Source organism: Saccopteryx bilineata, chromosome 2 (assembly GCF_036850765.1).
Source record: "Saccopteryx bilineata isolate mSacBil1 chromosome 2, mSacBil1_pri_phased_curated, whole genome shotgun sequence".
NCBI lineage: Eukaryota > Metazoa > Chordata > Mammalia > Chiroptera > Emballonuridae > Saccopteryx > Saccopteryx bilineata.
This window is the reverse complement of record NC_089491.1, coordinates 276,325,062-276,337,236: the sequence shown is the minus strand read 5'-3', so window position 1 is coordinate 276,337,236 and position 12,175 is coordinate 276,325,062. Positions and strand designations below refer to the sequence as shown.

The 12,175-nt window shown below is 55.2% G+C and overlaps 1 protein-coding gene and 1 non-coding gene across 9 annotated transcripts in view; both read right to left on the bottom strand.

Moving 5' to 3' along the window:
- The window catches only part of EP400 (E1A binding protein p400), a 94,782-nt gene that overhangs the window by 14,129 nt on the left and 68,478 nt on the right, over positions 1 to 12,175 (bottom strand). For all 8 annotated transcript variants that reach the window (XM_066260868.1, XM_066260867.1, XM_066260872.1 and 5 more), the window contains 12 exons: positions 10,679 to 10,875; positions 8,321 to 8,432; positions 7,785 to 7,928; positions 4,412 to 4,549; positions 4,126 to 4,209; positions 3,642 to 3,782; positions 3,412 to 3,456; positions 3,183 to 3,336; positions 2,737 to 2,978; positions 2,452 to 2,625; positions 383 to 519; positions 217 to 273 (listed from right to left, as the gene is read on the bottom strand). In XM_066260868.1, coding sequence (XP_066116965.1) covers positions 217 to 273; positions 383 to 519; positions 2,452 to 2,625; positions 2,737 to 2,978; positions 3,183 to 3,336; positions 3,412 to 3,456; positions 3,642 to 3,782; positions 4,126 to 4,209; positions 4,412 to 4,549; positions 7,785 to 7,928; positions 8,321 to 8,432; positions 10,679 to 10,875 — 1,625 coding nt within the window. The remainder of the gene's footprint in view (positions 1 to 216; positions 274 to 382; positions 520 to 2,451; positions 2,626 to 2,736; positions 2,979 to 3,182; positions 3,337 to 3,411; positions 3,457 to 3,641; positions 3,783 to 4,125; positions 4,210 to 4,411; positions 4,550 to 7,784; positions 7,929 to 8,320; positions 8,433 to 10,678; positions 10,876 to 12,175) is intronic.
- LOC136327580 (small nucleolar RNA SNORA49) lies at positions 11,129 to 11,259 on the bottom strand. The gene has a single exon (XR_010729767.1). It is a non-coding gene; the product is annotated as a small nucleolar RNA SNORA49 (small nucleolar RNA).

Below are 12,175 nucleotides of genomic sequence, written 5' to 3'. Positions count from 1 at the left end.
CCTCACAGACAGCAGGCAGGGACAGCATCCCCTCACCCTCCTTGTGTGAACAAGGACACGCCCTAGATGTGGCCCAGCTGTGCCTGGCTCACCCTCTCAACCACCCCAGCTGATGCCAGGACACACATGTGCCCAATTCACTGAAATCATCTGGTGTAAGAATCCCTGGCATTAATCGTTTCCAAGGCTGAGAAGCATGTCAGAAATGTGGAATACCTTTCTGCCAACACGGACGCATGCTTGGGGTTCTTCTGGAAGGGGTTCATGCCAAGCCTGCATGCAGAACAGAAACCAGTTACCGCACGGAGGGAAAAGGAGACGCTAAGGACAAATGACGAGACCAGCCCCTGGCCGGGCGGGGTGCAGAGAGCGTGAGGCCTACAGAGGTTTGATGGGGGGGCTCCTCTTCCCCGCCGTCATCTTCATCAGGTCAAAGTGGCTCGTGTACAGCTGGGTGTGTGTGGCATTCTCGTCCTGGGCATAAATCTGGCCCGTGCGCAGTGGACGGTTGTTCTTGCTCTGAAACAAAACGGCCGGTCTGATGGTTACCCTGGGGACGAGCTCACTAACTTGGAGCCTTCCCGTGAAGGCTTGTGATGAAATCCCCTTCTTCTTAAAACCCAGCAGATGTAACCCAGCAGAGTAACACCAATCCTCAGTTTGCACCTTTCCACATCGCTACAGAGAGCTTCCCCATCACCCAGAAACCAGGAGATGCACCTTCAGCCAGGGAAACAAAACAGCTGGCCAAATGCCCAGGCCACAGACAAGTGACAGAGCCAGCAGTTCACCAGCATGCTGACCATCCCTGCAGGCCTCTGTCCACAGTGTGCCATGAGGGGAACAGACATCTGATACATCTGAGGCTTTTCTTGGGAGTGGACTTTAAGACTGCTTATGCCTGGTAAGGTCGCTTTCCTAAGTCTCCCAGCTAAACCAAGCCACTGCCTCTCCCAAGACACCTCAGCATCCCATGGAGCTCTAAACAGCTCCCTTCGCCAAGCAAAGGACTAATGAGTGACCGCATCAGGGCCAGGCCACCGAGCCCCTTAGTCCCTGCCCTGGACCCTCCATGCATCCCCAAGCTCTGATCATTTCAAAATTGGGAGTCAAACACAAATGGAAACCAAGGCTGCTACAATGAGTCCCACATGCTGTCCACACTAAGCACAGGCCTTCAATCAAGGACAGTAACATGTGAGGAGAGCCACAGCCACAGAACAAACATGAGAGGGCGGTCCACTGTGCCAAGTATCAAAGAAAACAGGGAGAAGAGAGGAAGACCGAGCCCAGGAAAACCCACCCCAGACAGAGCACAGCCTCGGCCGGCAGACTACCTGTGCGGTGGGTGACTCTTGTTTGGGTTTCGCCTGAAGTGCAGCACTCCCCTTGACGGTGCGCGCCACCAGAGGATTCCCTGTGTCCCTTCTGCCAGCACTACCCTCCCCATCACTGCCACCTTCACAGGCTCCCCTGGGGCATCCTCAGGGGCAGAGGCCTCTCCAGCAAAGACCCAAATCCTCTAGAGAAACGCGGGCATGCGGGATGTTCCCATCATGACCTGACAGGGGCGTTCTGGAGCTCACCCGTGCCTCTGCACAGGCACTTACACGAGGCTGCCACTCAGGCTGTCACCTCCACCATACCTTACAAACATCGCACTTCCTTTCATTTCATCCATGAGCAGTAACAGAAGATAAAACTTCCGCTTTATGTTTTGTTAGGGTCACAGCCACCGTTAGCAATGCTTCTAAGTCACATACTCCTGGTGAAGGCCCCAAAGCGGGTGTCCGCTGTGAGAAGGGGAGCTGAGCTGCTCGAAGGCTGGCTATAAGGACAGCCGAGCGCCTGAAGAGCAGAAGCGCAGGCACACGCCCTTCTGACAGCGCATTTGTGACTGCAGAGGGCTGCGGCCAGTGGGCAGAGACTGGGGCAGAGCCGTGACATGTCTGAGGAGAAGGATGAGGAGACTGATTCAGCTCCAGAGGGACAAGAAAAGGCATGAGGAAGCCCCAGTCTTGTTCAGAGCTGACTCTTGGGTTTCCTGCCAACAGACACTGAGGGCCCAGCTGTCCTGAGAGCGACAGCATCTGCAGTGACCACAGCTAATCGGGACCTGAGTGTGAGAGCATGTCAAATCAGAGCGGCGGCCGAGAGGACAGAGAAGCAGACTTTGCTTCGTATGGGCTAACGACTCTTCCTGTCTACTCAGAGGGAGAAAGCACCACGCTCACCGGTGCCCAGAGCCACCAGACGGCACACAGCGCTTTCCAAATGACAAAGCAGCACAGGTAGTCTGTACTGCATGGCCCAACCTGGGCACCAGGACTCCAGCCTGCACCAGGGTGCCTGTGGCAGCCACCCCTGTCATCCCATTGCCAGGACAGCGCAGGCCTTGCCTCACTGAGCCCTCCAGTGACCGTGTGGGCGGACGGTTTGCGAGGCACTCACCTTCCCCTCCTCCCTGGGGATGAGCACGCTCTCATAGCGGCTGCGGCACTGCTTGGAAGAGCGGTAGATGCGGCTGCAGGAGTTGACGACATCACTGACGAGGTCCCAGTTGGGCGTGTGGGCTGGGGACACGATCGTGAGGTTCAGAGGCAGCTCCAGCAGCTGCTTCACGGCCTGGAGGACCAAGGTCAACATGCGGAGCGTCATCGGGGCTTCCCGCTTCCCAGAGTGGTGGGAATGCCGTGGACGGACTGGTGGGAAGGGGACCTGCGGGAGAAGGCACACCTGCAACAGGGCCCAGTCCTCGCTGATGAGCCACTCAGGGTTGTCAGGACCAGACTCAGTGGCAGGCTTGGCGAACGTGGGCAGAGGCTTGGCAAACTGCGTCTGCTGCTTCAGCAGCAGGTTCTTCTTCTGCTCCTTGCCCTCCCGCCGCATCTTCAGCAGGCCTGGCGTGGTGCGGTCAAACAGTGACCGCGGGGGCACCACCGCCTCCCCATGCCGCTGCTTCTTCTTCCTGCCTGCAGCTGGACAGAGAGGTCGGCTCAGCACGGCAGTCACAGAGAGCCCTGTCCTCCTCAACAAGCCAGGCAAAGGACAAGGAGCCAACCGGGAGGTTCACTGCCCAGAAGACCCTGGCAGAGGTAAACCCCCTCCTGCTTTTACTGCCGACTGGGCCGTGTGCAGCGCAGCTCCTCCATGCCTGACAACACAAAGGGCGCGATGCTCACCTGAGGGGTCCGTCCTGTGTCGCCGGCGCTCCTTCCTCACATACACAGGAGGCAGCTTAGTCTCAGGGATGGGCGTGATCTCATACATGAGACACATAACCGAGTCGATGTAGATGTCGTTGTCGTCCTGGGGTGGCGTGGGTGGGGTCCAGAGCTGTGTGGAGAAGGGAAAGGCATGAGGTGTGTGACTCGCAGAAGGAGCCGGCCTCCCTGAGGATGAGGCACTCACCGGCATGACTTCCGTCTGCCCGTCCGCACCTTCGTAGATGTACTCCTGTGGGAGACAGAGGGGAAGCTTTCAATTAGTTTGCTTTGTGCCGCAAGCCACCTTCATAATTCCTCAAGCTAAGGGCGGGGACCTAATTATACCACTAGGGGAAAAGGCAGCACATCACTGAAACACCGTGCGGGGTCTCAGTGCGTGGTGTGGGACATGAGGCCGAGCGGCAGGGTGTGTACCGCACTGTAGGCGTCCTCCCGGGTGTAGGTGAGCAGCTGCTCCTGCTCCTGCTCCTGCTCCTGCAGCGCCCTGGCCTCGCGCTCCAGCAGCGCCCGCAGGTTCCGGGCCTCCCAGGCGCTCACTGCGGTCAGCACAGCGTCCTGCCGGGGGACCACAGGCTTGGACACCATGTTCAGCACCATTCCGACCCAAGAACATGGCTGCTCCCACACTGTCTCACAAAGGCCCCTGTTCCCCCTGTCACGGGTCCCCTCGGAGCTGCGGTCACTCATGCCCAGAGCCCCTTCCCTGACAAGGACAGAGCCTCGTTGAGCACCACGCCGCCTCAGGCCGCTCACAATTGCCCACACAGCACCGGGCTGCTTGTCAGTGTCTACACAGGGCTTTGGCTTTTACTCCTTTGCTTCTAGGTGAGTCATACTTCCTCCAGACCGCATTTAACACCAAAGAGTATGAGACCCCATGTGGTCAGGTGACCCTCACCTCGCTGCCCCTCTCTTTGTCGTGGCCGATGGGAGTGTGGAATAACTCCAGGTAATTCAAAGCGTATTTCTCAATTGGGGTAAGCTGTTATAAAACACATTTTTGGTTAATTGCAGGTTAATAAAGGGTAAGTTCCTTAACAATCTCCACCAACACATACATCAAAACAGTTAAGTGTTCTTGGCCAAAACTGAGCAAGAAATTTCTTAAGGACCAAATTTTTAAAATTCGTTAAAACTTGTCAAGATTAAAACTAAGTGAAGCTCAAAGGAGAAAATGCCCGAACCTGTTCCATGAAGTCAGCCAGCTCCTCCAGCTGCGAGGGCTCCTGGCCTCGGGAGCAGTCGGGCTCCGGGGACCCTGGCCCGGCCTCCCCCGGGGGCTCCTGCGCATCTCCCTCCAGGCACTCGATGCTCTTCAGGGCCTGAGGAAGCATGTGCCGGTCACTCGCTCGCACAGACTTCAGTTTTAAAGGGTTTCGAAAGAGCCACGCTGCATAAAACTGACTGGATGCCAACTGCACACTGAGCCCTAAGGCAACCCGTTTGCTCCTCAAGAGCCCTTCACACTCATCAGCCACGGCAGTAAGGGCACAGAGGATGGACATGAGGCACTTGGCTGGACAGGAAGAGCCACAGGTGCACATGCTGACAAACACAGAGCTCCCAGACCTGGCACAGGGCAAGATGATGCCAACTCTCACAGCCACGCCCCTCACCGCCCCCTCATCTCCCCACACGGCGCATGAGACAGGGGCACGTCCATAGCATCACCTGGAGGTGATCACACAACATCAAGGCGGCTGAAACCAAGCCCACAGGAAAGGGGCAAGTGACAAAAAACATGTCACCCCAGTTCAGGAAATGCAAATCAAAGGAGACACCATTATATGCTCGTCCCAACAGCTGGGAGCAGGCACCTGACAGGTGGGGCAGACACAAAGACATTCACTCTAACGTTGGGATAGTGATGCGCTTTTACTTAGAGGACAACAATTAATACCTGGAACAACCTCTTTTTAGGGCAATTTGGCAAAAATCTGAGAAGTTTAAAATATAACACTACCTCAACACTATACATATTCTTCCCAGACAAATCGCACACGTCAACATGAAGATTAAAACTTTTGAGATGTCTAGAAGAAAACAGAGAACATGGTGCCGACCACAGGGAAAGGAGCATCTCTAAAGCAGAACACAGAAGTGCCACTACAAGACAAAAACACCCATGAGGTGGCACTGGGACCAAGAATTTCTGCTCATCAAAAGACAGCAAAGGCAAACCCCAGACCGAGGTAAGGTTCCCAGACCCGACAAAGGCCTTGTACCCAGAACATGTGAAAGATCCAACAAGTCGCTGAGATGAGACAGGCCCTGAGACAGGACAGAGGCGTGTGCAGGACAGGGCACAGGCTCGCTAGCCAGCACCACATGCTGAAGCACGCCCACCCGCAGGCACTCAGTCCCGGCCACGGTGTGGCCCCCACCCTGTTCAGAAACTGGCAGCACCTCTGTGTGAAATCTGCTTGCTGAGGGCCGGGAACACACCCCAGGGCACTGTTAGCTGATACGCACGTGTCCACCAAACGACACGGAGAAGTGGCCAGAGATCACAGCTCACACACAGTAAGAGCCAGCGTCACCACACAGGCCAGGACCAGGCCCTGGAGAGCAGCCCACAGTCACGTATGGCAGCAGAGCGTGCCTGTGGCTGAGTGGTATGCAGGGCATGGTATCTGGGTGCTCATGGCAGTGGCGAGCAAGCAGACATCCATGCTGGGAAGCTTCCCGCATTCTTGTGCTTCACTTGTTAAGCAAAGCCTCTCATCAGCACCCACTGTGGAAAGGCTACAGCTATACCAGCACCCAGCATGCCCAAAGTAGAGAGTACTTTGCACAGCTGCTACACCTGCAAGGCTGTGTGACCTGGCTGCCCATCTGGAGCCAGTGGGCACAGAGGGCACTGCCCTGACCCTCACCCATATCCACAAAGGCTATCAACTCCACCTTCAAAAGTCACTCCATTTTCCTGCTCCCATCTGTCTACACCACCACCACCAACAGTTACTGCTATCGGCCTCTGAACTGGTCCCCAGGTTAGTCTCAACACGGAGCCAGGTGACTATTTTAAGTGACACCTGCAGTTAGGCCTCATCTCCATCACCTCGACCAGGACTTGCCCTGCTGTGCTCACCTGCCGGCCTGGCCTCTTCCTCATAGAACAGTGGTCTCCAACCCCTGGGCCGCGGACCAGAACCGGTCTGTGGGCCATTTGGTACTGGTCCACAGAGAAAGAATAAATAACTTACATTATTTCCGTTTTATTTATATTTAAGTCTGAACGATGTTTTATTTTTAAAAAATGACCAGGTTCCCTCTGTTACATCCGTCTAAGACTCACTCTTGACGCTTGTCTCAGTCACGTGATACATTTATCCGTCCCACCTAAAGGCGGTCTGTGAAAATCTTTTCTGACATTAAACCAGTCCATGGCCCAAAAAAGGTTGGGGACCACTGTCCTAGAACATAAGCCTCACGAGGGTGAGTCTGTCTTCCCAGCACTACGCCTACGGCCTAGGACAGTGCCTGACACTGCGCCTTCCCCTAGCACGTCTGCTGCATCTGAGGCCCTGCTGCTTTCAAGAGAACAGGGCAGGGTGCCTGTGCTGACAAGCAACGTCTCCAAGGGGAACGAAGGATGAGTGGCAGGGTGAGCCAGAACTGGTGTCTTTCACACACACACCGCGCCTCACCTTCTCCCAGCACGCTGTGCAGTGAGCCTGTTCTCCCAGCTGTCCGTCCCTGCCCCGGGAGTCCCTTTCCCACCTCCTGCACGTGGCGCCTGTCTTTACAACAGCAGGGCAGGTCTCTGCCTCCTGAACCAGAAAGAGCCGAGAGAGGACTCTGTGCAGGGGACATGCCCACAGAATGCCCGGGAGGAGATGAACGGCATACAGCATTGTGAAGGCCATGCAGACTTCCTCTTCACTATAAATTCTCGAAGGTTTTACTACATGCACTGGTTGTTTCTCAATAACCAAACAGTTACTTTTTTTTTTTTGTATTTTTCTGAAGTTGGAAACGGGGAGGTAGTCAGACTTCCACATGTGCTCGACAGGGATCTAACTCGCATGCCCACCAGGGGGCGGTGCTCTGCCCATCTGGGGCATCGCTCTGTCGCAACCAGAGCCATTCTAGTGCCTGAGGCAGAGGCCATAGACCCATCCTCAGAGCCCGGGCCAACTTTGCTCCAATGGAGCCTTGGCTGCGGGAGGGGAAGAGAGAGACACAGAAGAAGGAGAGGGGGAGGGGTGGAGAAGCAGATGGGTGCTTCTCCTGTGTGCTCTGGTCGGGAATCGAACCCAGGACTCCTGCACGCCAGGCCGACGCTCTACCACTGAGCCAACCGGCCAGGGCCCAAACAGTTCCTTTTTAAAAATGGGAAGAGGTGGCAGTGAATCCTCCTCACCAAGGGCCTAGCTGCCAGGATGAGAGGGGGAGGGCACATGACCCCCCCATGCTTCCCAGCAGAGGCCCAGCACAGCCAGGTTGGCGGGGAAGGGCCAGGGGAGGCTGTGGAGCCTGGGAGAACACAGGGGCCCGTGCAGAGCATGCAGCTCCTCGCCCGGGACTGCGGGGCGGGCTCTGCCTTGTCCTTACCTCTATAAAAGGTCGTGCAATTTTGGGTGCAATGGTTTCTGTGACAGAAGGCTCCTGAGAAAGGACAACAAACTCCTCAGCTTTCACTGGGAAGCCAGCATCATCCATGGGGGAATACACCTCAAACAGCTCCTGGATGGTCCGCTGAACACAAAGGTACACGTTATTGCCCAGGAACAGAGATGGCTCCCTGCTGGGCCTGAGCCCGAGAGCTACGTGCCCGGAACCACCAGACGGCTCCTCACCAGAACCCTCTAAAGCAGTGGTTCTCCACCTTTCTAATGCCGTGACCCCGCAATACAGTTCCTCATGTTGCGGTGACCCCAAACCAAAAAATAATTTTGGTGGCTACTTCATAACTGTAATTTTGCTACAGTTATGATTCGGAATGTAAATACCTGATATGCATTATGTATTTTCTGATGGCTTTAGGCGACCCCGCTGGGGTCGCGACCCACAGGTTGAGAACCGCTGCTCTAAAGCCACATGCTGCTGTCCCCATGTGGATACCCCCTGCAGACCCAGCGACCGGATACCTGCGTCAGGAATGCCATGGAGTAGTCATTTCCCTGAGCAGCCACTTCTCGGATCAGATCTTTGGTTCCGTTCTTCAGAAGTTTCTCTTCAACGGAATTGCCGCTCACAAGCCTAGAGACAAAACAAGACACAGAGACACCCAGTTCCCTGGAGAACAGGGCTCTAGGAACAGGACCCCTCGCGGGCAGGCACCATGATGCTTTGGAAGCACATGCACACCGTGCTCTCCATATGCTCTGTTCCTTCCTCTCTGTGGTGGCCAAAGGCCTCATGGTCCACTGTCCCCCCCCCTGGTCTCAGTCCCATCACCTCCCCACCTCCCAGACTCCCCTCAAGCACCTGTCTTCAGTGGCGACAACCTGGCAGCACACCTCCATGCGCTCCTGCACGTTCTTGTGCACACACACTCACTCTCCAGTGACCCGCACCCCCTTTGCCTTCCCACTGAGGAACGAAGAGCACAAACTCCTAGTGGACATGTGTCTAGTGGCTACCTGACACTGGGCATGGGGTGTCCCAGGAAGGGCGTCCCTAGGTCCTGCTTTATGCCCTGGGAACACCTGCAGTCACATTTACACGCAGGGCAGACTCCCTGGAGGGCAACATGGGGACCCAAGGCACATATGACTGCATGTCAACAGACCTTTCCCAAACTGCTCTGAGAGCTGAAACAACTCCCGTTCCCAGTAAGCTCCTTCCACCGGCAGATGTGCCCTTCACTGTCACATCAGGGCATCTATCTCACCCATCTGCTATGAGATGTGCAAACACTTTGCCAATCTGCAATCTGTTTCTGCCGACTAACTTTGCTTGTGTATCTTTTTGCAATATTTAAGTTTTTGTTTTGCCATACTCAAATATGTCTATCTTTCCTTCTGAGTTTTCTGTTAGGTTAAAAATCCCCTTCAAGCTCAAAGTTTATAAGCCTTATCTCTTCTTTACTAATTGAATCTTATTGGTGTGACACCGACAGGTATTATCTCTTAAATACTGTTCTGAAATTGCTGCTTTCCTGTCACGTTTCTGTGCTGAGCCCCCAGGCACTGTATTCATGTGGGACGGGGGCTCTGGCCCTCCTCTTCCTGGGGGCAGCATGTCCCCCACACTCCCGTCATGCCCTTGCCCCACTCCCAGCAGGCTGCTCTCAGCCCACACGTTCCTCCTCCGCCTCCATCCCCGCAGGCCTATGATGAAGTCACGGAGGCGGGGGGGAGCCCCACGGGGCCAGCAGCCCTCTCTTCCTGCGACCCTTCTCCTCACTTCTGCCACTATCGGACATCTTTCCCTCCAAACGCACTGTAAAAACCACTTTGTCAGCTGTGTGCACACGTGCATGCACACACACACTAATGCCCATTGCAAGGGCTTCAGTTAATGTCTGTCACCATCACTCTGCGCTTCACACTCATGCACCAAGTCCTCCTGTCCAAGGACGCAGTGCACCCCTCCACTCGCAACATCTCATGGGTGCCCTTTTATGTAGTTCTGTCTGCCTCTTACACGTCCTGCACCTTCACCCCTAAGATCACTGCTTGGTGTTGACAAATTGGAGACCAAAAAAAAGGATTTCTAGTGTCTACCTAGTCGCTGCTGAAGGGCTGGAAACCAGGGCACACAAGGCAACACTCTGCATTCAGCACAATGAACCAGATATATTCATTAGCATAGAAATGCATTCAGAACATACTGTTTAGAAAAGGGACACAAAGTAAGACTGATGGCAGGAGCCACCTCACTAGAAGCACCCCGTGGCCCTCACTGCTCTCTCCGGGAGGCCCCTTCTCTGTGTGCTTCTCTTTTTTGTTCTTACGTAACTAGTAACTGGAAAAGGAACAAGCTGTTAAATACAGCACCTAGGTGACTGGGTCTTGATAAAATCAGTGAGTGGTCATGTGCACAGCCTGAGGTTTCTGTCCTCGGCCAGTCACCACCCATAACATGTCACGCCAGGGACGACACACCACAGAAGTGGCGGGACTCCGCAGTAAGGGGCTCGGCAAGTGCTCGGCACATGCGGGCAGGAAATGACAAGCAGCACGTGCAGACCAAGCACAGCCCGCTCCAGCTCCTCAGCCGCACTGCCAGGCCGGTTACAAAACCTGAATTTTCTGACATCTGATTTACCGGTAGATATTGTAATCCGACACTGGCGGGAACAACCTGAGATGCCCTCCTCCGCCCAGTGCCCAGGCGCTCCCGCGAGGCCAACAAACAATAAAGGCCAGCAAAGGAGCTGCAGTCAGCACGACCCATGTGAGCTACACGAGTCAGTTTCCAGCACACTGAATTCCATCCCAACCAGCGTTCCCGTGAAGACAGAAGACAAGGTGGCAGCCCGGCCCTGCACACGGGCTCACCTGTACACGTGCACGTCTTTGCGCCTCCCGATCCTGTCACACCACTGCTGGGCCTGAGCATCCAGCATGGGGTTCAGGTCGTGGTCGTAGAACACCACGGCGTCAGCCTCCACCAGGCTCACGCCCGCGGTGCGACTGCGTGTGGAGAGGATGGCACAGAAAACCCGCCGGTCTCTGTTGAAGTTCCTCATCAGCTCCTAGGATGAAGTGAAACCCACAGTCAGGCTCCTGGGGCCGGGGAGCCCTGTGACGCCTGCGGACAGTTATCGACTAGGACAGCGTTCCACACCAAGGCTGTCTGCTTTGTGTTCCCACGCTCAAACCACACTGGATTTAGCATTTGATTCTGGCTCTTTTGTGCACTTGTGCCCTTGCTCTCCATGGCCCTGCACACTGCTTAAACCACGCAAGTCATCACAAGAGGAGACGGCCAGATTCTAGGCGGTAAGAGTTGTCAGCTCAATTTGTAGGCCCCACAAGAAAACAGTGTCTTCCTGGGGAGGGAGCTGTGCTTTTTCATGTGCCCCCAGGCAATGCCAGGGCGCTCTACAGCAAAAGCCCCTGGAGTAAGGCTGAGGGAGCAGGAGACAGACCCGGAGAGGTTGCGCCATCCATGTGGGGCCCACAGCGGGAGCACGTCTCCTCTGCAATTATTTCAGCAGCAAAACAGACACTAACAGGTGAACAACCCCCTCCTTCAAGAAATTCTGACCTGGAAATGCTGAGGTCGCCGGTTCGAAACCCTGGGCTTGCCTGGTCAAGGCACATATGGGAGTTGATGCTTCCAGCTCCTCCCCCCCTTCTTTCTCTGTCTCTCCTCTTTCTCTGTCTCTCCCTTTCCTTTCTAAAATGAATAAATTAAAATAAATAAATAAATAAATTCTGCACATTATCTGTCACTCCACCTCCAAGAACACTTGTGCAGGAGCCGTGAGATCTCCTTTCAGCACACACACCGTGTGTGCCCTGCCTGGGTGCTGGTGCGCTGTAGAATATGGCGTGGGCTGCACAGGCACCAGCCAGCAGCCTGCTTCCTGCTTGGGGGGACTCTGCCACGCTGCTCCCCCACTTGCAGGGGCTGTGGGCAACTTGAACATGGCTCAGCCCCTGGCACGTGGACAGCGCATTTCCCATTCTTCTGCCCTAAACACAGACCTCACCCAACTGGGGTTTTTAACACTTCTACGGGGAACAACTGTGTGCACCAACCTCTAGGAGGGGTGGTGGTGTTCAGAGGGAGCGAGTCCATTTCTGAGGTTCACCCGCTCTGTAACCTGCCTCCCAAGGAGCAGTCCTCGCCTGCACCCAGCAGCTGCATGTGAGAAACCTGCTACCCTCAGCTCACCTGACAGGTGAAAACGAGCACCTGGCTGTAACTGTGAAACAGTTCAGGTGGTTTCCTGTTTCCACCCTGCTGCCTCCTGTAGGATGCCGACCCTGTCCTGTGGGAACTACATGTCACCAATTTCAATTCTGTAACATCGGGTCGATGGTGCA